We start from the raw sequence: 22,215 nt of genomic DNA, 5'->3' as shown, positions 1-22,215 counted from the left end.
TGGTGCAAGCACCTACTCTGGACTCTTTCAAAAAATATCTGGATATTTTTCTTTCTGGGATCACTTGATCCCAGCTGACTTCATGCCTATGGCAGGGAGACATAGGCAGGGAGGGGCTGGACTTGATGATATCATGAGTTCCCTTCCAGCCCCTAATGTCTAGGAAATGTGGCCAAGCATTTCGGACATCATCCAGCATAATTCAGCACCCAGAGCTTAGCATAGCACATGCCAGATTGGGCCCACCAGCTGGATTTGGCCTGGGGATGAACTGGGCATTGTTCCTCCATCCTATGTGGCAAAAAGTTTATGTGCCACTGCTTAGATGATCACAAGGCAAAGAGAATTGCTCTTAACCAAGTATAGGAGGACTTTTCTGTCCGCCAGTGCTCAGAAATCCCTGATGATGGCCTGTCCTGCTGCAGGAGATTTGGCCACCCATATCCCAAGATGATTGTGGAATGTGGGTGCCCCGATCTGCTAGATAACCTTGGAAATGGGACCCTCTTGCCCAACTGAACTCACTGTCCAGGTGAAAAATAATCTCCTGGGGTCAGGTCCCCAGCTGTGCAGGGTTCAATGTCAACCACCTCCTATATCCAGCAATGAACCCACCTGCTCATTCCTGCTGGAATTTACTGCAATCTCCTGGTCCCAGCAGCCTCTGTCTCCTCCCATATACTGATTTGCCCAGTCCTGCCTTCTGGGACTCTGCAACCTCAAATCTACAGCATCCCAGGCAGCAGCACTCAACCATACTGTACTTCAGACAACATACCCTGAATCCCTCCTGTTGTGGGCATCTCCCCAGATGAATAGCTAGGCCGCAGCGAAATGGCAGAATGCTAGGCCGTAACACTGGCCTCTGGACGGGTGACCCCTGTCACGCTCACGAGGCAGGGAAGTCAACCACATCGAACTGCCAATGGAGCAGGAAGGAAATTGCAACATAATTGGCTAAGCAGAAAACAACGAAGGAACTGCGGTGGGGAAAGGGTTATTGATGAGTGGGAACAGAATGCTGGCAGAAAGGTAACACAATTGGCCAGTAAAAATAAATGAAAAAGAGTGAGAGTATAAAAGGGTAGAGCCACAAGGCCCTGGCGGGGGAAGTTCAAACCGTAACTTCAAACCAGATGGCATGCAATAGGCACTGCTGAGAGGAGAGACCCAACCAGTGCCCATGGGGTAGGGGCAGGGATCAGACCCAGAGACACGAAGAACACAAGAGTTCCCTACCATGAAGATATGAAGAACCCGCCCCGCACCAAATCCCACTCTCAGGCTGCAGGTCCCCTGGCTACCGCATTCCTTCTAATATATAGCAAACAGTTTGAATACACAATACCCACTCTGGAAATGGCCTGTGTTTTAAATGGGATGGAAAGGGTTTGAAAAAGACCAGAGCTCCATTATCCCAACTGTGTGACTGTATTTGCTGTTTAATTCTCTTTTCTCATGGGAGGCTCACAAGATCCATGTGTCTTTTTCATTGAAAGTGATCTTATATTCCAAAGAAAGTGATAGCAACATCCAGGCTGGGGAGAACCACAGAGAAGCCCCCTGCCCCAGGGGGGTTTCCTGAGCCCTGGCCCAGTGCCCACAGAGTCACACAACCTCCCCACTACTTCCTGTTAGAGCCCAGGCCTGGGCAATGCAGATCTGAAGAGAAGGGCACAATGTCTGTCTCCAGATCAAAGAGCTCATAGACCTTCCCCCTGACCTGTGCTGTCACAGGCAATTGCATCAGCAGCTGGGACTGACACTGGATCCAAAAGTCTCCTGTGAAAGGCCTAAAATGTATGGGATGGATCAGTGGAAATCATCTGAGAACAAACTATTCCTCTTCTCACCAAACCCAAACCTGCATGTCCAGAGACACCTCCAAAAACCAGCTCCACTTTCAACTGTGCTCCCTGACAGCCGCACACACCACCAGGTATTTCTGTGCGAGGCAATTCAGAGTGACATGGAGCAGGGCAGGGACTGTGCCAAAAGAAGCAGCAAAGCCTGAACAACCTGGCAGAGCCTCTGCCCCGGCTTCCCTGTTAGAACGGGAACGAGACATGGACTCAGGGGCTGCAGGTTCAGCAAAAGGGGAAGTGAAAGGAAAATATCCAGGTTACTCCCAAGTCAATCCCAGGGAGACCAGGCACAAACAGACACCCACAAACTGGTTGCTCACAGCCAGGCTGCACTCCCCTGGGCCAGACCCAGCTGCACTTCCTGCCTGGGCAGAGATCCCTGCCCAGCCTGACAGCCCTCTCATCCAGCCCCAGCTCTGTTGCCCCACAGGGAAGAGAGAGGGTGACCTGCTGGAAATGGAGTGCCTGAGTCCCTAGCAAAGCAGAGCAGCTGCTGCAGGGAGATATCTGCCCCCCTCCCCAGATCCTTCCTGCTCTGTCTGCTGCTGAGCCCTCAGCCCCAGCTCCTCCACACCTAGCCCCAGCCTGGGAAATTCCCCCGCTGCCCAGCACACCCTCTCCTTGCCTATGTCGTGCCCGGAGGCCGGTGCACCCTTGACCTGCGAGCCTGGGTCAGCATGACCGGCTTGGCGCGAGCGGGATTTATGACCGGACAGGTGGGGGTTAACGGTGAGTAGGAGTCAGAGGACTTAAAGCGTGCTGGTTACACAGAGAGTTTATTTTACTTACGCTACTGGTGGTGACAGCATAGGAAGAGAGGTTGATTTATTCAATTACAGCATGCAGATGTTCTGCTATTCAGGTTACAAACTGCTGGATACAGATTATGAGCGAAGTACATACGTTACTGTGGTTCGTAGACTTCCGAGAGCTCTTGACGAAAAGGATATAAATGAGAGAGAGAAAGAGATGAGCCGGCAAAAAAAAAAAAAACGGAGTATGCCAGGAAGAAAAATCGGTGACGGGGAGAGCTGCTAGTGAGTGGCCTGTTCACTAACTTTATTTCCTGGGTGCGTGCAGAGCTCTCCACTTTGGGTGAAAGTTCATCCAAAGTTATACTTGGCAAAGTGACCAATTACTACACACCAGGTATGAATAATTAACAAGCTGGCAACTGTGTCTTCTTTGTCTGTTCAAATTTCATGCTGGCACAGGCATTTTTTATCTTGTCAGAGAAAAGGGGGGCACTTTTTTAGTTTGGGTGGTACGGAGCCTGTTTGGTCACAAGAGAGCGCGTGTGCCACATCATGGAAATCAGCTAATTTGAAACCTAATTCATAATCTCGTTACCAAGGGTACAGTATCTTTTTTACGTCAGGACACAGAGTTATACACAAATTCAAGGTTAGTGTCTCTCGTGCAGGGAGCTCAAGTGATTTGAAAGAGGTACAGACAGGGGTGTGTGAATGCAGCACTGTTATTACTGACTACTGAGCTTGCTGTGTTATCTTAGCTTATAGATCATTTTGCCATCGGCATTTGAGATCCAGGATTTTGATGCTTGACAGCCTAGACCTGCCTGCTGCAGCTGTTGCAGAATACGGCCTTGCCCTCACTTCAGGCAGTGGGTTGGTGTCTCTGCTACATGAACACAAGCAGAGAGGATCCCCTTCCCCATGCTGGAGGCCCTCTGTGCACATCCTTGGCCCAGCTCTACCCTAGCACAGCCCTTTCAGCTTATGTTCCCTGTCTGCTGGAGGCACCACCATGTATTGCTGTGCCTGACACAGCCACACAGGCCATGGACAGAGGGAGAATCGCTTTCCTTCCCAAGCACTCAGACCCATTGATGCACCCTTCCCCTGTGCAAGCTGAATGAGGACAGCAACCAAGACCAGGTCTTTCAAGCACTGGGTTAGAAAGGAGGTGGGAAGGGCTCTTTTCTTCCCTAAATCAGTCCCAGAAAGAACAGACAGAGCTCCACATTGATCCCAGTCCCCCTAATGCTCTCCCTGGGAAACCCACATGCAAACCCTGCACCACACAAATCTCTGCCTGCCTTTCAAGCTTGGAGCCAGGGGGGGCTCTGCTCCCTGGGTTTCTCACTGTGCCAAGGGTGGACAAACCCCAAGGGGCCAGAGGGGGGACATGGACATAACCCCCAACCCCAGGAAAGAGGGAATGTGGCTCCCAGGACAGGTTTCACTCCAGGGCTTCAGCTCTGAGGGCCCAACCTCGAGCCCAGGACAGGGAGTGCAGACACTAGGGCTGTGACAGTGGTGGGGTCAGGCAGGGTGCTGATGGAGGGGCCAGCTACTAGAGCAGTTCCCTCTCCTCTCTATAGACCTGGGCTGAAACCCAGTGCTTAACTATATACAATAACTAAAATAAATACATATACTTAAGATAAAATATGAAATAATGACAATCAAGTTTAGCCTATGACACTACATATAAAATACCACAATCCACATAAATCATATAATTTATAGCATGTATAATAATTAACACATAAAACAAGATAGCTAAGGTTATAAAATGGTAAACACATATAGGGAATCAACTTATATAACCCAATTAAGTTAAGAATAATATTCCCTAGATCTATCAAGTAACACTACAAATATACATATTAATACATTAAGAACAGATGAACCATATAAACTCCATTAAAGAGTACCCATAGCTATATAGACCTTGACACAATAACAATCACCCCAAATAGGGAGTGCCATCAGTACCTCCCGAAGGGGTTTCCTTGGACCACCTGCCCTTTAGGGCCTAGGATGTGGACATGTCCTTCCCACAATGGAGGGTGGAGGCGGCAGACTCTCCTATCCCATGCCTGCCTCCCCTGTGGGGCCCACTTCCCCAGGAAGTCATGCTTCCTCTCTCAAGCTGCCAAGGTTCATCCCCTGGAGGCCGATCCTGTGACAGTCTCTCTCCAGTGGTGCCTTCAGCTCTCCTCGATGGCCAGCACCCCACATTGGGCAGCTCAGGACTCTTGCTCTCTCTCATGGGAGTCTAACCCTAAAAGGGTCCAGTTCCCTGGTCTCACAGCAGGGGTCTGCCCTTTCCCAGGCCCTGCTCTGGGCACCGGGCTCTTTTAGTTAAAGACAGAGCCGTATTGTGGGGCTCTGGTCACTCGGCCTAGGGCCAGGGCTAACTTGAGCAGCCACAAGCTGCTCCGAAGGCTGGTTCTCGTGCACCAACACATGCACTGGGTGAGGCCCAAGCAGCCATGAGCTGTTCTCAGGGTGGATTCTCCCTGTGGCAATCTGCATACCATGTAGGGGCCGAGCAGCCTCGACCTGCTCTGCGGGCCAGCTGTCCGTGTGCAGATCTGCACACCAACTGCCCAGCAGCTTGCCAGGTTCACAGGCTCAAGCCGCCTTGAGCAGCTCCTAGAGTCAGATCGCTGTGCCCAATTTGTGCACTGCTGAAGTTCAAGCAAGGGCCTGAGGACAGCCATCTCCGGAGCTCCTCTCTCTTCCCTGCCCCTCCTCGTCTCTCCCTAGCATGCAGAGCACGCTGCCCTTTTATACCCTTGAGGAGCTCCACCCCGCAAAGTTGTCCGGACCTGGCTAGCGCTGTTCCGATTCAGGTCTCCATGCCCCGCTCCCTTTGGAAAAGGGTGGGGCATTGCTTCCCTTGTGCTGCCTCTGGATTGGTGGGTGTGCTCCACCAATCAAACACCAGACCTTCGAGCCTGGCACTCCACCCAAACCCCAAAAAGCTAAGCCTGCTACAGTTATATATATACAGCATCGAGCATAAACTTTCTAGGACACACCTTAAAGCACGTTAACAAACGACACTCCAATGACAATACACGCGCCCACTCAGCCCCCTTTCCCTAACTCAATTGCAGTCCCTTACACGTAGCCCTGATTTGGGGTTTACATTCTCAGTTCGTTCATTGTCCTTGTCACTGTTGCTGTTGCTCTCACTGCTGCTGCCACTGATCCTGCTGCTGTCTTCCTCCTGGTCTTGGGGTCCAGTTACATCACTGTCCTTTTTGTTCTCCCTGCCCATGCCCCGCCTGGGGAGTCTTTGAATAGCCTGTACTAAATGTACCTTTTCCAGGTGGCGTGGGATGCATCTTCTCCGTCCTCTCCCACCACTTTCTGGTAGCCTCCTGCCCTTCACTGACTTCCTGCTCAACAGAAACCAAGGGCATGAGCTGAGCCCAGCCCAGGCCCGAGAGCCCTGCTCACCCTCCAGTACTGCCCAGGTCCCACCCCAGGGTGAATTTCCTGAGCTCAGGCCCCTTTCTGGGGAAACCTTCTAGGGAAGGCCTGGGAGGGGAGAGTCTCCCAAAGCCAGCACCCAGTAGCCTGCACACACTGAATGCAGGGCACTGTGCACTGACAGTAACTTCCTCCATACCACGTACAGTGCCTGGACAGTCCCCACCCCCCCCCACTACAAGTACTGATCTAAGGGCTGCAGCAAAAGCCTCCAGCCTGGACACACCAAGGCAACTGCTGGCTACACCCAGGACCTTAGACCATCCCCACTGAAGCTGCACTCAGGGGAGCACAGGAGACCCACCATATCCCCAACACCTGCCCAGCAGAAGAACCCCAACAGAGACTAGTTGGGAACGAGACCCAATACACTGCAGTAGTCAACTAGAAAGTGGAAAGAAATGTCCTTTCCCATTCCTTGTAGGCGCCACACACTCTCCCACCTGGAACTAAGAACAAGGGGCAGTAATGCTGGCAGCCTGTGCTCAGATAGAGTCTGACTGGGAGAAAAACATGCCCACACCAGAGGAAGGGTCTTTTGTGCCAGAAACTGTGTTGAATTGTCTCCCAACTCTCTGAAATATGTCTCCCAACTCCAGGATGCTCCCAACTCTCTGAAATATGGAGTTGGTCCAGTATAAACTATCACCAGCTACCTGGCTCCAGGTACATTTCTTGGACCATCACACCTGCAGCACCACTCCAACCCTGCTATGAGACAGAAGTAGATCCAAGCAAAGGCCAGTGGAATGGATACACGATGTGTAAGAGCTCACACGAAATACATCAGGTTAGGAACCTTCCCTAATGTGTAGGAGCAGATAGATAACCAGCCGTGATGAACCTTTTAAGGGTCTAAGGGCCAAGAGCAGGTCTCAGAGGGGATCTGCACTCAGGCAGCAGAGGAACAAGGACACCAATATCCTCGAACCACAAACTCCCTGCAAGAGCCCCTGGCTGGGATCTAGCCTCACTCCCATGGGAGACCAGGCAGGGCGTGCAAGAGAATCAGCAGCTTTGTCACCTCCTGAAAGCAACAGGCCAGGGCTGAAGGGGTCTCAGAGCTCAGGGGTAGGGGACAGACTGTGGTGAGCAGCACTACTAGAAGAGGCTGCAGGCTCAAAGCCTCACATCATACCAGAAGACCCCATCCCTCTCATCTTAGGGTCCCAACCTGGTTCCGGGGTGCTTGGGGTGGGAATCTCTCTGACTGGAGACCTTTAAATTTGGTTAAAGGGGAAGAGGTGAGAGGAGGGGCTGGACCCCTCATCTCCAGGGAGCATCTGCACTGCTCCCAGAGAGCCTCTCTGGCTAATCCATTGGGACCCAGAGGAGCACAAGCCACTTCAGAGAAGAGTGTTTACCCTGCTTATATGGAGCACAGCATGCAAATAGCCCCAGTCTTTACTCCTAAAAGTCCTAACTGAAGAACCTGCAGCCCCCAGTGTCTGGGCAGCTTTGAGTCTGACCCTCAAGAGACCTCCTTCCAGACCTGGGAAGATGACCCTCTGGGTTCATTTTGCTCTTGTAGTCTTCTGAGGTTGGTTGTCTCCTTCAGGGCACCACACAGACATCCGACCGGTTTGGTCTCAGTCTCACAGGCTGCCACCAGTGATTGCACTGTTTCTTTGCAAGTGTCCTCTCTGAGATCCAGCTGGTGGAGTCTGGAGGGGCGGTGGGGAAGCCTGGAGACTCTGCACCTCTCCTGCAAAGCCTTGGGGTTCACCTCCAGTAACACCTGGATGGCCTGGGCCCAGCAGCCCTCTGGGAAGGGGCTGCAGTGAGTCAGGGAAATCATTGGGAACTCAAATACAACTAGTTATGCACCATCGGTGAAAGGGAGACTCACCATCTCTAGAGACAACACCCAGAACCTGCAGTTCCTGCAGATGAGCAGCCTGAGCACTGAGGACTCAGCCTGCTATTAATGTACAAGGTACACAGCAAGAGAAAGCCCCTCTGAGGCCAGGCAAAAACCTGCCAGGGCCATTTCAGAGCCTGGTCCAGCAGGTGGTGCTGACATGACATGAGGAGGGGGCAGCACAGGACACCTCCCTTCCACTCATATCCCAGCTCTCTGGGGACCTTCCCTGAGCTGGGAACAGGCAGGTATCTGTCAAGTGTCAGGCATGAGGGGAGCTGGTGCCTCCCAGGACACGGCAGGATAAGTGCACGGGGCACCAGGCCGGCCTGGGTCTCTTGGTACGGGCTTAGGTAGGATGGGGGTTCAATAGCAGCCCATGAGGGTCCGACTCCCAGGGGAATTCCCAGCACTGGGTCTCAGCACTGGGTCCCTCAGGCTCCCAGGCCCTCCAGCTGGTGCTGGCACCAAGCCCCAAAAGCTGAGCACTCAATACAATCACTTAAGGTCTGGTCCAACCCAATCACTACAAGGTGCCAGCACCTCCTGTCCCTCAGGCAGATGGGGTATCTCAGCCCCATGGAAGAGAAGAAGCCCCAAGGCCCAAGGCTGAAATTCATGGGGCCCCTAAGGGATTCAGGCCCCAAATGACCTGGACAGTCCTGGGACTGGGGCCCAGGGCCCGGTGGGAGATTCATGCCCTGTCACCAGGCTGGTAGAGCAAAGAGCAAAACACAGTGCAGAGCCCATGGCACCTACCCACAGCCTGGCCCTGGCCCTGGCCCTGGCCCTGGGAAGACACACGAGGAGTCCAGGACCAGCCCATCCCCTCTGTCTGTGCTAATCGCAGTGTCTTTTTCTCTGCCAGAGACTTAAAGCCCTGTGGGGAGAGAGCAGGGTCCTGTGCTAAGTACTCCCTGTCTGGCACCTCTTATAGCCTCCTGGGAGCTGCATGCAAATCTCTGCCTCAGGGTTTCTGGTTAAATATAGGTCCTGGGTCCTGGAGCCACAACACCTGCCCAGCTGCTGCCCTGAAGCATCCTGCAGGTTGGGGAGTCTCCCTTGTTAAATGGCAATGATGATGAACTCCTTATTCCCACTCCTGGTGATTCTCTCTTCTCCCACATGTAGGTATTGGGGAGGGCTCAGGGGAAACCAGGACTCTGGGATGCCCTCCAAGGTACTTATTCATCATCTGCATTGTGTGCTCCTTAGGTGTCCTCTCTGCAGTGCAGCTGGTCCAATCTGGCCCAGGAGTGGTGAAGCCTGGAGAGACGCTTACCCTGACCTGTGCTGTCTCTGGTGCCTCTGTTACTGACAGCAACACCACTATGGCTGGAACTGGATCAGGCAGCCTCCTGGGAAGGGGCTAGAGTGGATAGTAAACATCTATTCAAAAAGTGGGAACATGTACTACAGCCCGGCTCTGAAGATCCGAACCACCATCTCCAGAGACGCCTCCAAGAATTCGTTCTCCTTGCAGCTGCACTCCCTAACAGCCACTGACACCGCCATGTATTACTGTGCCAGGGAAACGCACCGACTCAGAGCAGGGCAGAGCCTGTACAAAAAGGGGAACCCAGTTCAGATCAGGTATGCAAGCTTTCTGCCCTGCACTGACTCCCTGCGGAGCAGAAACCAAAGGCAGGAGCTGAGCCCAGCCCAGGCCCCAACCCCCAGGGCCCTGCTGGTCCCTCCAATGCTGCCCATCTCTGATTCCAGCCCTGGGGAGAGTTTTCTGAGCTCAGGCCTTGTCATGCCAACCCTACTGGGAAAAAATTGGGAGGGGAGAGTCTCCAGAGCCAATGCCAGGAGCCTTCAGACATCACTCTCAGGGCACTGCATACCCACAGGGACTGTAGACCCCATGACCCACAACCAGAACAGCCCCTACACACCCCTGCACCCCCCACCCCCCATGGGCACTGCACTGACAGCCACAGCACAAGCCACTAGCTAAGACATACCTCAGTGGCTACCAGATGTACCCAGCCTAAGAGCTTCCCACATCTGCTCTGTGAGGACCCCATGACATCCACTACAACCCCAATTTCCTCCTGTGTCCAGCACAGACCATGCCCCTCACCCCTGCCCCAGCAGACAGAGCCTATCTAGGAAGTAGCCCCAGCATCCTCTAGTGACTGACTGCAATTGAGAGAGAAATGCCCCAGCCCGCATCCCCTGGGTCTCACCCACCCTCTCACACAGCACCAAGAACAAGTGACAGCAGCACTCACAGCCTGTTCTCAGAGAGGGGCTAACCTGAGTGAAACATCCCTGACTCCCACTCCTGGCTTTCAAACAACCAGCTCCCCAGCAGAAGACAATTCCCCTCTTGCCTGAGCAAGATATGCAAACGCTGTCAGCACATCTTCACTGCCCCAAACCAGACTCCTGCAGCCCCCTTCAGAGCTGCATGCTGCAGGCCTCGCTGGAACATTGATCAATAGATGCGGCTCATACAAAGGCTTTACTAACGCAGTGGTTAGAGGAGGCCTGACCAGCAAACCCAACAAATGCATGAACTTCTTATGTGAGCAAGACTTGGCACATGGTCCAGATTGGCATTCAAAAGATACAAGGCTGTACAAGGTGTAGGATAGTCCAGTGCCTGCATGATAAGGCTAGAACACATCCCTGGGAGTGAACGCATCTGGGGTAGAGCACCCATAATCAGGGTCTAGGAACCAACCACCTGCCCAAGCCCATGGTAGGATATCATAGTTTCATAATTAGAGGCTGCAAGGGACCTTACAGATCATTGGATCCAGCTCCCCTGCACTTGGGAAGAACTGACCACTGGGTCTTTGGCCAAGGCCTGGCCAAGCCTGTGCTGCCCTACTCCAAGGGTGACTGCCAGCCTGGCCCTGCACTATGAACCCTGCTGACCCAGGGGACAGGGCTGAGAGCCCTCCAAAGCCACCTGGCTCTGGGATTCCACAAGAAATTGCCCATGGCCCTGTTTGCAGGGCACCAACAGGTCACAGGGCTAGGTGGTCATGTGAGATCCTGCAGACAGCTGCAGACAAACACCCAAGCAAGTGCTGGAACATCACCTGTTTGCCCTGGAAGTAGGTGCTTTGTTGGGAGTCTCTGTTGCAAGCTTGATTGTAAAACCCTCCTGCCATCAGAGTTTACAACTGATGCTGTGTAGCAACCGGCCCTGCATTGTCCCCTCACCCAGACCATGACCACAACCTATGGGTATATGGAGCGATGCAGGCAGTTCCCCCAAATCCCAGCCTGATTCAGCTTCCTGCCCCTGGAAGCCATTCTGCTGGAGGCCACATCTCCTGATGCCAGAATCCAGAGTTACCCCATTTTGGCTGCTGCTCCAAGGGAGTAAGGACAGGCTCTCGGACCCCCAGGGGCAGCCGATCCCATACACACAGATAGTGGTAGCTCAGAAAGCCCTTTCATGCTCTCCCCTCCTTGTAGGTGCATGTGCCCATGTGACCAGCTCAGCCAGGTGGGGGCCAGTGCAGGAGTCCAGAAGCCTGCAGAGACCCTCACTCTGACCTGCACTATGCCTGAAGTCTCTCCCAGTAGTTGTCCTGTGACCTTGGTTCACAGGCACCAGGGAAAGGGCTGGAGTTTCATGGATGCATCTAGAGAGAGAAGAGCATTGAACATAGCAAAGCCCTCACAAACCATGGCACAAGCAGCAGTGACACCTCCAGGGCTGAGTGCAGCTGCCAATCACCAGCCTGCAGCCCAATGGCATGGCCCATGTCACTGTGCCACATGCAAGGTGATGGGAAACCTGTTAGAGATGCACAAGGACCAGCCATCCTCCAGAAGCAACAGAGGCAACATCTGCCAGTAGAGGCCAGTGATCCCCTTGCTGCATCCAGCTCCCACAGCTCTTAGCAACTGTGGATTCAATCCCCAGTAGCAAAAATCCAGCTGAATGTGACCTGCCATGGGTCAGAGTGCCCAGGGCTGGAGCAGGACCCAGAAGTCCTGGCCCTACCTCCATTCCACCCCAGTACCATGTCTGTCCGGGGGAGACCAGCAGCCTGGCGCCCCTCAGCTGACCCGCTCCTCCTCTGGCCTCTTACTAGGGATGCTCTGCCCTGGGCACCAGCTCCGGGGGAGTCTCAGACACTCTGCCCCTGAGAAGAACAACAGCTGGTGCAGCAGGACAGAAACTCCCAGTCCACAAACCCCATCACGGCCTGGCCTGGGGCTGGGGACACTAGGTGTGTGGAACTGAACACACCAAGCCCGGCCCGATTTTCCATTGAGCTTCAGCTCCCAGACAGACCCAGGAGAATGGCTATGGACTCCTTTCTCCCTGACAGCGCAACCCAGAATCACGTGTCCTGGGAGCTTCTTTCTGCAGGGAAAAGCACATCCTTGCTCCTGGCCAAGGAGTCTCCAGCCTGAGCCCATCTTCTGTGCTGTGCACACCCCTTCCTGGCTAGGAAGGACAAGTGCTGGGCTCCTGTCTGTCATGGTACAAAGGGGAGCCTCGTCCCTCAGCAGACACCACAGTGCACTGAGCGTTCCCAGCCTGGCCCCTGATACTCACACCAAAAACCCGCATGCAAATCACTTCCGGGGGACTCTTTAATTAAGTACAAGCCCCTGGGCCCTAAAGCCTCAGTCCTTGCCTTGCCCATTCCTGCTTGCTGGGACCTTCTGTCCTTAAGAAAACCAGGATGAAGGCTCCACTGCTCTTCCTTGTCCTGGTCTCCTCTCTCCCTGCGAGTGTCCCTGGGCCAGCAGGGACAAAAAGTAACACAATAAGGGGTTGATTAAGTGGTTCTCTCTTTACCTTGTTATATTTTTTTCAGGTGTCCTTGCTCAGGTGCAGCTTGTGGAGTCTGGCCCAGGGGTGGTGAAGCCTGAAGAGACCCTCACCCTGACCTGTGCTGTGTCCGGTTACACCATCACCAGTGGATATTCCTGGAGGTGGATCAGGCAGCTTCCTGGGAAAGCACTGGAGTGGATGGGACTGGGATATAGTGGGTCCACCTGGTATACAAACTACGCCTCTTCTCTGAAGAGCCAAATCACCATCTCTACCGACTCCTCCAAGAACCAATTCTCCCTGAGTCTCAGCTCCCTGACAGCCGCAGACACAGCCACGTATTACTGTGCCAGAGACACAGTGACACGGAGCAGAGCAGGGGCTGCACAAAAACGGGAAGTTCTTTGCACACTGAAAGTCACGGCTTTCCCCACTCTCTTCTCTTGTAGAAACTCTATCAGCCCACCAAAGCGAGGAAGGAGGACCCGGGGAACTATAGGCCAGTCAGTCTTACCTCGATCCTGGGTAAGCTTTTTGAGAGAATTATCCTGGCGCATGTCTGCGAGGGGTCAGTGGAGGAGATTATGCTTAGGGGCAACCAACATGGGTTCATTAGAGGCAGGTCCTGTCAGACCAACCTGGTGGCCTTCTATGACCCGGTCACCAAATCCTTAGATGCAGGGGTAGCAGTAGATGTAGTCTTTCTGGACTTTAGGAAGGCCTTTGACACTTTCCCTCACCCCTTTCTCATTAAAAAAAAAAAAAAAAAAAAAAAAAAAAAGAATCAGGGACTGTGGCATCAACAGCTACACAGTCAAAAGGGTCACTAACTGGCTGGAGGGTCAGACCCAGAGAGTGGTGGTGGATGGGTCTTGACCTGGAGGGATGTGGGCAGTGGGGTCCCCCAGGGCTCGGTCCTTGGGCCCACACTGTTCAACATCTTCATCAGTGACTTAGACGAAGGAGTAAAAAGTACCCTGTTCAAATTTGCAGATGACACTAAGATGTGGGGAGATGTGGGCATGTCAGAAGGGAGGAATAGGCTGCAATTGGACTTAGACAGGTTACAGGGGTGGGTGGATGAGAACAGGATGTGACAAGGCTCAGGGGCAATCTGATGGCCACCTATAAGTTTATCAGGTGTGACCACCAGGATCTGGGGGAACGTTTCTTCACCAGAGCGCCCCAAGGGATGATGAGATTGAATGGTCACAAACTCCTGCAAGACTGTTTCAGGCTGGACATAAGGAAGAATTTCTTTACTGTCCGAGCCCCCAAGGTTTGGAACAGCCTGCCATCGGAGATGGTTCAAGCACCTACACTGAACAGCATCAAGAGCAAATTGGATGCTTATCTTGCTGGGATCCTATGACCCCAGCTGACTTCCTGCCCTTCGGGTGTGGGGCTGGACTCCATTTTCTGAGGTCCCTTCCAGCCCTATTGTCTATGAAAATCTATGAAGTGCAAGGTGCTGCACCTGGGGAGAAAGAGCCAGCAGCAAAAACCTTCAGGCTGGGGAATCCCCTTCTCAAAAGTGCAGAGCCAGAAAAGGATCTGTACCCTCCCTTCTTCCACCACCCCCTCCCCGCCCCGCCACCAGGTAACCCTGCTACCTGGGAATGCAAACACTCAGGCTATTAATGGCTTGGTGTTATGACCTGCACGTGCACACCCTGTTTTCTCTTGTTTTCCCCATAATTTATTGGTGTTTTTAAAGCGCTGGTTGCCAAACCCAGTGGCAGCCCCATTGCGGATTTAGGCTTTTAACTTTTTAAGCTTTTAAGTTTTTAGGCTTTTACAAACCGCTAATACAACATCAAGCGCAACATTGGGCCACCTGCGGGCCCCCGTATGGGACCCGGAAGGTGTCGATGACACAGCTGCCGACCCTCAGATCCAGCGGCACCGCCACAAAAATGAGGACATCAAATAGTCCTCTGCATGTTTCAGCTCCCAAGTCCAACTTACTCAGTCTGGCACAGAAGTCACGAGGACTGGAGGAACCAGGACACAATTCTGTATCACAACTGGGCTGGAGTTTCCTTGCTACACCATTGACTGGATCCATCTATCCCCTGGGCAAAGGCCAGGACAGATAGGAGAGATCAGTCCACATTCTGGAGGGACTGACATTGTCAAGGACTTTCAGAGCTGACTCTCTCTCACCCAGGAGAGCTCCAACACCTGGACCTAAGCACCCTGGGAACTGAGGATGCAGGAACATACTACTGTGCAAGTTGCACACTGAGGCAAAATCCATTCAGAGCAAGTCAAAAACCACCCTGCAAACAAAAGCCCAATACTTCTAGTCATTGCCAGGATCCTGGGATGAGAACTTACCTCAAGGACAAGGTTTCTGTGGTCTTCTTCCACAGTCCAATGAATTAGGAGCCCCATTTCCAGAGCAAGCTACTGGGATGTAGGTTCCATTTTACCCTTGTCACTTCATCTCAGGCTGAGGCTGGCATTGCACAGTATCCAAAGAAGAAGCATTTCTTTGGTTCAGTCAAGTTTTTCTACTTCAAAAGGTCACAGATCCACAGGGTGGCACCTAATGTTCACATTAGTAATGATACAGAGTTACTGGAAGACAGCACTTAGGTCTTCCCATCCTCTGCTCCACGAAGGAGAGATGTTGGAAGGATGTGGGGATCTCTGCTGTCAATGCCTTTTTCCATCAATGGCACCGCAGTGTCCAGCTGTTCAACGGTGGAGAGGCAGGGGGGTGCAGATGGGGTCTAGACCCTAAGTGCCCAACTCACTGGCAAAGTCAGCTCTAGTTCATGGAACAATTATTTAGTGACAGACAGCTTGTCCCCCACCATGACCTCGGGCTTCAGAGGGTCTTATCAAGCTGCACCAGTGGATTCCCACCCTTGCTTAGCACATCTGGAAATTGGGCAAGTGCTGAGACAGGAAATAGAAGTGCAGGATATGGACAGAGGGACACAAAAACTTGTTTTAGTCACAGAGCAAATGATGCAGTCTCCCTCTCTCCAGATACCCACCATGGCCAAGAAAAACCTTCTCCAATTGCCTCTATGAGTACAACACAATCCCTGCTCATTTCACACTCTCTGCTAGACTAAGAACACCCTCATTTCCCCGGTTTTTCACACATGTGATGCTACAGGCATAGGGCAGCACAGGGCTGCAGCACTGCCCAGCACATGCAGCCACCCCGCAACAGAGACTCAGCAAACCTTCATGGGTAGAGATAAGCACAGAGGACCAACTGCTTAAGTGAGGAACAGCAGGATTTTATCTTCCCTTTTCCATGATTCCCCTATTTTACCAGGTCATAGTTAATGCTTGCCACCATGACAACTGGTTTCCCAGACAGTAAGCCAACATGCTACATTTAAGTCACAGCCCCAGATCCTCTTTCCCCACACAAACAGCTGTACTGCAAATTTCTGTTCTGAGGGTATCACTCTCTTTACTCCAGAAATGTCACCTTCTGAATAAAGCAAGCCCCACTTTTCCCTCCCACCCCAGATCCAGGGGCTCAGTCTATTGGTTGTAACATAAAACAGCATGGACCAATCCCTCACTGAGGCCACGGTGAGACGACACCAGGGAGGGTTTGTTCCCTGGGAGGGAAGGGAAGGTCCAGAGCTTGGAAGGATTCACCTCGACAACTCCTGGGTCATAGACACTTTCCATAATGCCTCTAGGTCTTTATTGGCTTCTCCAGTTCCCTAAATCCCTTGACTTTCAAAGTTGCATTATTCAGTAGACAGATTGACATTATGTCCAGTGAGGTCAGCAGAAAGGGCACTTATAAAACAAGAACATGCAAATCATGTGACCCAATTTCCTGCTTGACACCTGGAAGTGTCCTCATTAAGCACCAGCCCTGGCTCTGGGTGCTTCAGTGTCTCCTCAGACTTGCCCCCTCCTTTCTCTTGGGGATACCGGCATTTGTCAGAAGGGCCATGACACCAGCACTGGCTTTGCTCATCCTGCTGGCAACACCCCTGGGTCAGTGCCTGATGGGGTGTGTGGCAGGGGGATGCAGATGCAGGGAGTGTGGGTCCATGAGTTAATGCCCTGTTCATTTCTCCATTAGGTGTCCTGTCCCAGATCACGCTGAAGGAGTCCGGCCCTGGAGTGGTGAAGCCCGGAGAGACCCTCAGCCTGACCTGCACTGTCTCTGGATTCTCTCTCACTAGCTATGGTGTGCACTGGGCTCGGCAGGCAGCAGGAGAAGGGCTGCAGTGGGTCGGAGCTATCTGGAGTGGTGGAAGCACTAACTATAACAGCGCTCTCCAAAGCCGCCTCACCATCAGCAGAGACACCTCCAGCAGCCAGGTTCACCTGCGCCTGACTGGGCTCCAGCCTGCAGACACAGCCCAATATTACTGTGTCAAACACACAGTGAATGAAAACCCATGAGAGCCTGCACAGAAACCAGCCCTGGAGGAACCACCTGCCTGTGTGAGCAGTGGAGGCAGAACCTGCCGGCCCCGTGCTTCGCCTGCTGGGTCAGACACATCAGGCCTTTTATATGACTTGAACCAGGCAGGGATTAAATCCAGGGAAGGCTCAAAAGTGACCAGTGTGTCAGAGTCTCTGAGAATTGAGCTCAGGGGCCCTGGCCTGGCCTCCATCGTGCCCCCTGCTCTGCCTGTCCTTCTTATAGCAATCCAAGGGACAGACTCCCCAGCCTGGCACCCAGCACTCAGGTTACCACCAGCCAGCTGTGCTATTACAGGATTAGGGACACGACTCAGGGGTCCTGACATCCCGGGCAGCGCTGTCTCTCTCAGGCCTTACGGCCCTCTCTGCTCTGAGCTGGAGGTGGTGGCTGGACAGCAGTTTCCTGAGAGCTGAACTTGACCAAGGCATCCCCTGCCCTGACAGAGATGTACTGAGAATGGACAGTTTCTGGTGTCTTCAAGGGGAGAGACAATCTGTCTGAAGTTCATAGAGACACAGGAAGACCCAGGATGAGAAGGTACCAGCACAGGTCCCCTTCTCAGTGACTCTGAAACCAAGGCTTACTGAGGGCAAAAACAGAGTGTGGGCACAACTGAATAGTTGAGGCACAGGAACCCCCCAGAGCCCAGACAGCCCAGGCTCTGCCTGCCAGGACCAGCCATTCAATGTTTTTTTTTGCCAGAAACTCATTGCTGAGTGAGTTGCCAAGAGGTCCAGGGAAGCGAGTCTTCCCCGCATTTCAGTGCTGGTGAGGCCACATCTGTAGGACTGTGTTCACTTTTGGGCCCCCACCACAGAAATCATGTGGCGAAACTGGAAAGAGTGTGGGGGAGGACAACCAAAATGGTTTGCAGGCTGGGGCACATGGGCTATGAGGGCAGGCTGGGGGAAATGGGGTTATTTATTTGGAAAAAGGAAGACAGAGGGGATTTAATAGTGGCCTCTAAGGACCTGAAGGGGATTCAAAAGAGGACGAGATGGACTGCTCTCAGTAGTGGCAGATGACACTATAAAGAGCAACAGTCTCAAATAGCAGCAAAGGACATTACCTTAGCTATTATTAGGAAGACTTATGTGTGCAAGAAATACACACAATGAAATAATACCCTTGAGAACCTGCACAGAAACCAGCCCTGCAGGACCCACCTGCCTGTGTGAGAGTCAGAGGCAGCAGTGCCGTGCTCAGCCTGCTGGGTCAGACACATCAGGTCTAGTAGATCACTGGACCCAGTCAGGTGCAGCCTCGCTGGAGCACTGCTCAACGTATGCTGTTCAAACAAAGGCTTTGTTAAAGCTCTGGCCAGAGTATGTCTCACCAGCAAACCTGACCAATGCGTGAGCTCCTCACATAAACAGAACTTGGCATGTGGGCCAGATGTGCACGCCTGCCAGGAAATGGGAGGCAGAAATCCCCCTGGGAAACAGGCCCAACCCAGCCCCAACAGGCAAGGGAGAGGAGGGGAGAAAAGAGATGATTAAAGCATCAGGCCTGTGTGTTTCAGCTGCTGCAGGATGCTTTATAGCAGGTACAGTTCCCCACCAGCCTCCCTGGGAGCACCTGCCATGGAAAGGTTTCACCCAGCCCTTCTTCTACCCCAGACACCAGACAACTACAAATCCATGTGCAGGGAGGCAGGTGGGCACACGGGATCACACACAGGAAGGGTTTCCCAGCACCTGATGGATTGTGACTACCTGAAACCCTTTCGCAGCCTGAGCAATCCCCACCTCCTGCTGAGCTCCCTGCCCTGCCTCAGGGGGATGAGTCTCCTTCACCCAGATTCTGACCAGTGCAGGCAGGGGACAAATGCTCTTAATTCTTATCTCCAAAAGGAAAGCACATACAAATCCAGGCCCAGGGCCTCCACGATGGTTTGGCTTGGTGGGGACAGGTCCCTTCAGCAGAAGGCAAGGAAATAAGGCCCCAGAGCCTGCTGTGGGAGGTACCAGACACAGGGGATGGGAGGGTCCAGCCACTGTGTGTGTGCAGCACAACTGATCCCCCTCCCTGGGGAAAGCAGCAGGGTGGTATAAGGCAGGGGACATGCAAATCACACACAGGCTGCCCGGTATAAATCACTCTGTCCTGCTGCCCAGGCAGCACCTGCACACACAACCCATAGCTCTCAGGTCCAGGCACTGACCACCAACACACAACATCTTCCCCCAGCACCAGGGAAGATGGGACTTGACCTCCACCTGCTTGTCCTGGCCCCAGCTCTGCGAGGTAGTTCATCTTCCCACAGGTGAAGGAAGGGAGAGTTACACTGATCTTGCCCTGAAACTAGTTACTCTTGGATCCTACCTTTCTTTTCAGGTGCCTGGTCCCAGGTGCAGTTGGTAGAGTCTGGAGGAGATGTGAGGAAACCTGGAGACTCTCTGCGCCTCTCCTGCAAAGCCTCTGGGTTCACCTTCAGTAGCTATGGCATGGGCTGGGTACAGCAGGCTCCTGGGAATGGGCTAGACGGGGTGGCTGCAATTAACTATGATGGATCCAGCCAGTGGTACTCCCCGGCTGTTCAGGGGCGATTCAGCATCTCCAGAGACAACTCCCAGAACATGCTGTACCTGCAGATGAGCACCCTGAAACCCGAGGACACATCCCTGTATTACTGTGCCAGATACACTGTGAATCAAAACCTGTTCAGGGCAATACAAAATCCCAGCTCAGATCCTCCCTTCTAAGGTGCCAGGAGGGGGCAGCCACCCTGCACAGCACAGCCCTGCACAGAGGCAGGAGGGGAGATAGGGGACCCGGGACAACAAACCCCAGCCTCTAGACTCTTTGCCACTCCAGGAGCCCTGACAAAAGCCACCCCAGGCCCAACTCTGCAGACATGGCTTCAGCCACAGGAAATCCCAGGTAGGTCCTTTTCAGTGCATGGCACAGGAGGACAGCAGGTGCAGTGGTAGCAGCAGCCTGGGCAGAGTGGGGTGCACCCAGCTCAGGATGTCGGGGGAGGAAGAGGTTGTGAGCTGAACAAGCTTTGGCACCATCACCCACTGCTGCTCGGGGCTCTGCTCCACACAGCCGTTCCCCCTCCACTGCTGCCCACTCCCCAAAAGCACACACCCCTGCTTCCCCAAGACAGTCTCCCACGGCCCAGACTCCTCCCTGCTCCCCACAGCAAACCCACCCCGCCTGACTGGTGCAGACTCCTGCTCTTGCTGCCTCAGTCTGATGAGCTGGGTGTTTTCCTGGGTCCTGTCATCTCCTCAACACACTTTATCTATGGTGTTGAAGCCAATTGCCAGGACCTGTCCATAAGACTATACCGGTTTCCATGGAAGATGCCCTTGTACCAGGTGGCTCTGAGCCTGCAGCTGTGCTTCACCTGGAGGGGAGGGGAGCGGACCCCTCTCCGAGTCAGCTGAGGCAACTCCTCCTTGCCCCTCCTGCTTCCCAAGGTTTCTGCTCACCTCTCTGCACAGCTCTGCCACAGCTGGGGAGGGAACAGCCCCCTATTTATCCTTCTCATCCTGCTGCCCACAGGGAAATAGTGCCTGGGCCGCAGTTCAGTGCTTGTTGCCCACTCAGCGCCTCTGGGCAGGATCCAAGCCCCAGCTCTGGAGAAGGCCCCAGGCGAGAGGGACAAGGAGACAGGGCAGAGCTCACCTGCCTCTGGCCTGCAGGAGGAATTTGTTTGCTGGTTTGGGGAACTTTAAGATAAAAACTGATACAAGAACCGAAGGACAGTTTTTCCTGTGACACACTGGAGATCCCTTGCTTTGGAGCTAACTCATTTAATCTAGCCTGCTCCGCACACAAGCTGAGGTGATCTGAGCTGCGCCACAAGCAGTTGTATCAGTGGCAGAGAGCACGTCAGCATGCAGAAAATGGCGGTGGAGCCCTTTTGAACTACAGCACCTCAAAGGAGATTTAGTTCAAACTTGCACCACCACCATTTTCAAAGTGCTGACATGCATTATGCTGCTTATACAACTGGAATTGCAACAGTGCCGGGTGCTTTTCAAAGCACACAGCACTGTAGCACTTGTAAGTGTAAAAATGCCCAAAAAGAGTGTTAAAGGTTGTGCGAGTTCTTACCAACTACATCCCCTGATAGACCTGCCCAGGTTATCATACCTAGGGAGCATCTCCAAGGGGAGCAGGCCAGGAGACTGAGCACATCTGCTCTCCTACAAATGAATTACTCTGGAGATATACAGAGGCCTTGAAGAGGGTTTGGGACACAATTTCTGATGAAATCAGGACCCCTTGGGCAGACATCTTAAGCACTTCCAAGTACAAGAGGCTGAAGCCATTTGTAAAGCAGGTGTTTCAGCTGTTGAACACACATACGCAGCCCAGTCTTATCCCACATGGGACTCTTAACACCCCCAGGGGCTACAGACAGGGTGGGATCGCCAGCCTGGGGATACCAGGGGCTGCGAGGATCTGGGGCTCCACTCCCCAAGAAGGGTTGTCTGACTCCAGAGATGATCCATAATCCCTCGCTCTGAGCCTGCAGCTGTGCTTCCCCTGGGGTCCCTGCCTTAAATCCAATGAAACTACCTGTGGCTACCAAAAAATTTGGCACCTGTGAATAGTTAGTCCAGTCTACCCCACCTTGTTCAAATCTGTCCCCAGCCAAGGACTCAAGCTACATTCTCGGCTGCCGAACAAACCCCAGAGGACTGCTAGTGTAGGGAAGTCAAGGTCACACATGTGCACACACACGCAATTCTTCTCTGTACACAGCATAGCTGGGGACATGGTGACACAGGGCAGAGCAGGGGCTGCACAGAAAATGGAAGCGGAGTCTTAACAGATACGCAGCAAGCATCTCAGGCTCCTGCCTTGCATTTTGCCCCTCCTCAGCATTAACTAAGGGAAGAAGCTGAGCTAAGTCTACGTCTCAGCCCACACAGGCCTGCTTGCCCCTCAAGCACTGCACAGCTCCAACTCCAGGGGAAGATCCCAAGCTCAGCCCCGACACCCCAACCATCCTGGCACATGGCTGGTGGGAGGGAGAGTCCCCTGGAGCCAGCACCCAGGAGACTGCAGACAACTCTTTTTTTAAATGAAGCCAGGGAGGT

The 22,215-nt window shown here is 53.2% G+C and overlaps 1 gene segment (V, D, J or C); it reads left to right on the top strand.

Moving 5' to 3' along the window:
* LOC149851757 (Ig heavy chain V region C3-like) overlaps positions 1-19,803 on the top strand; it is a gene marked incomplete at its 3' end in the record, with an annotated part of 53,676 nt that extends 33,873 nt beyond the window's left edge. The window contains 1 exon segment of the V gene segment in view: positions 19,493-19,803. Coding sequence covers positions 19,493-19,803 — 311 coding nt within the window.
* Positions 19,804-22,215: the final 2,412 nt, after the last annotated feature.

This window comes from Crocodylus siamensis, unplaced genomic scaffold, assembly GCF_052110815.1.
Source record: "Crocodylus siamensis isolate JL-2025a unplaced genomic scaffold, ASM5211081v1 HiC_scaffold_261, whole genome shotgun sequence".
Taxonomy (NCBI): Eukaryota; Metazoa; Chordata; order Crocodylia; family Crocodylidae; genus Crocodylus; species Crocodylus siamensis.
This window is presented reverse-complemented; position numbering and strand designations above follow the sequence as displayed.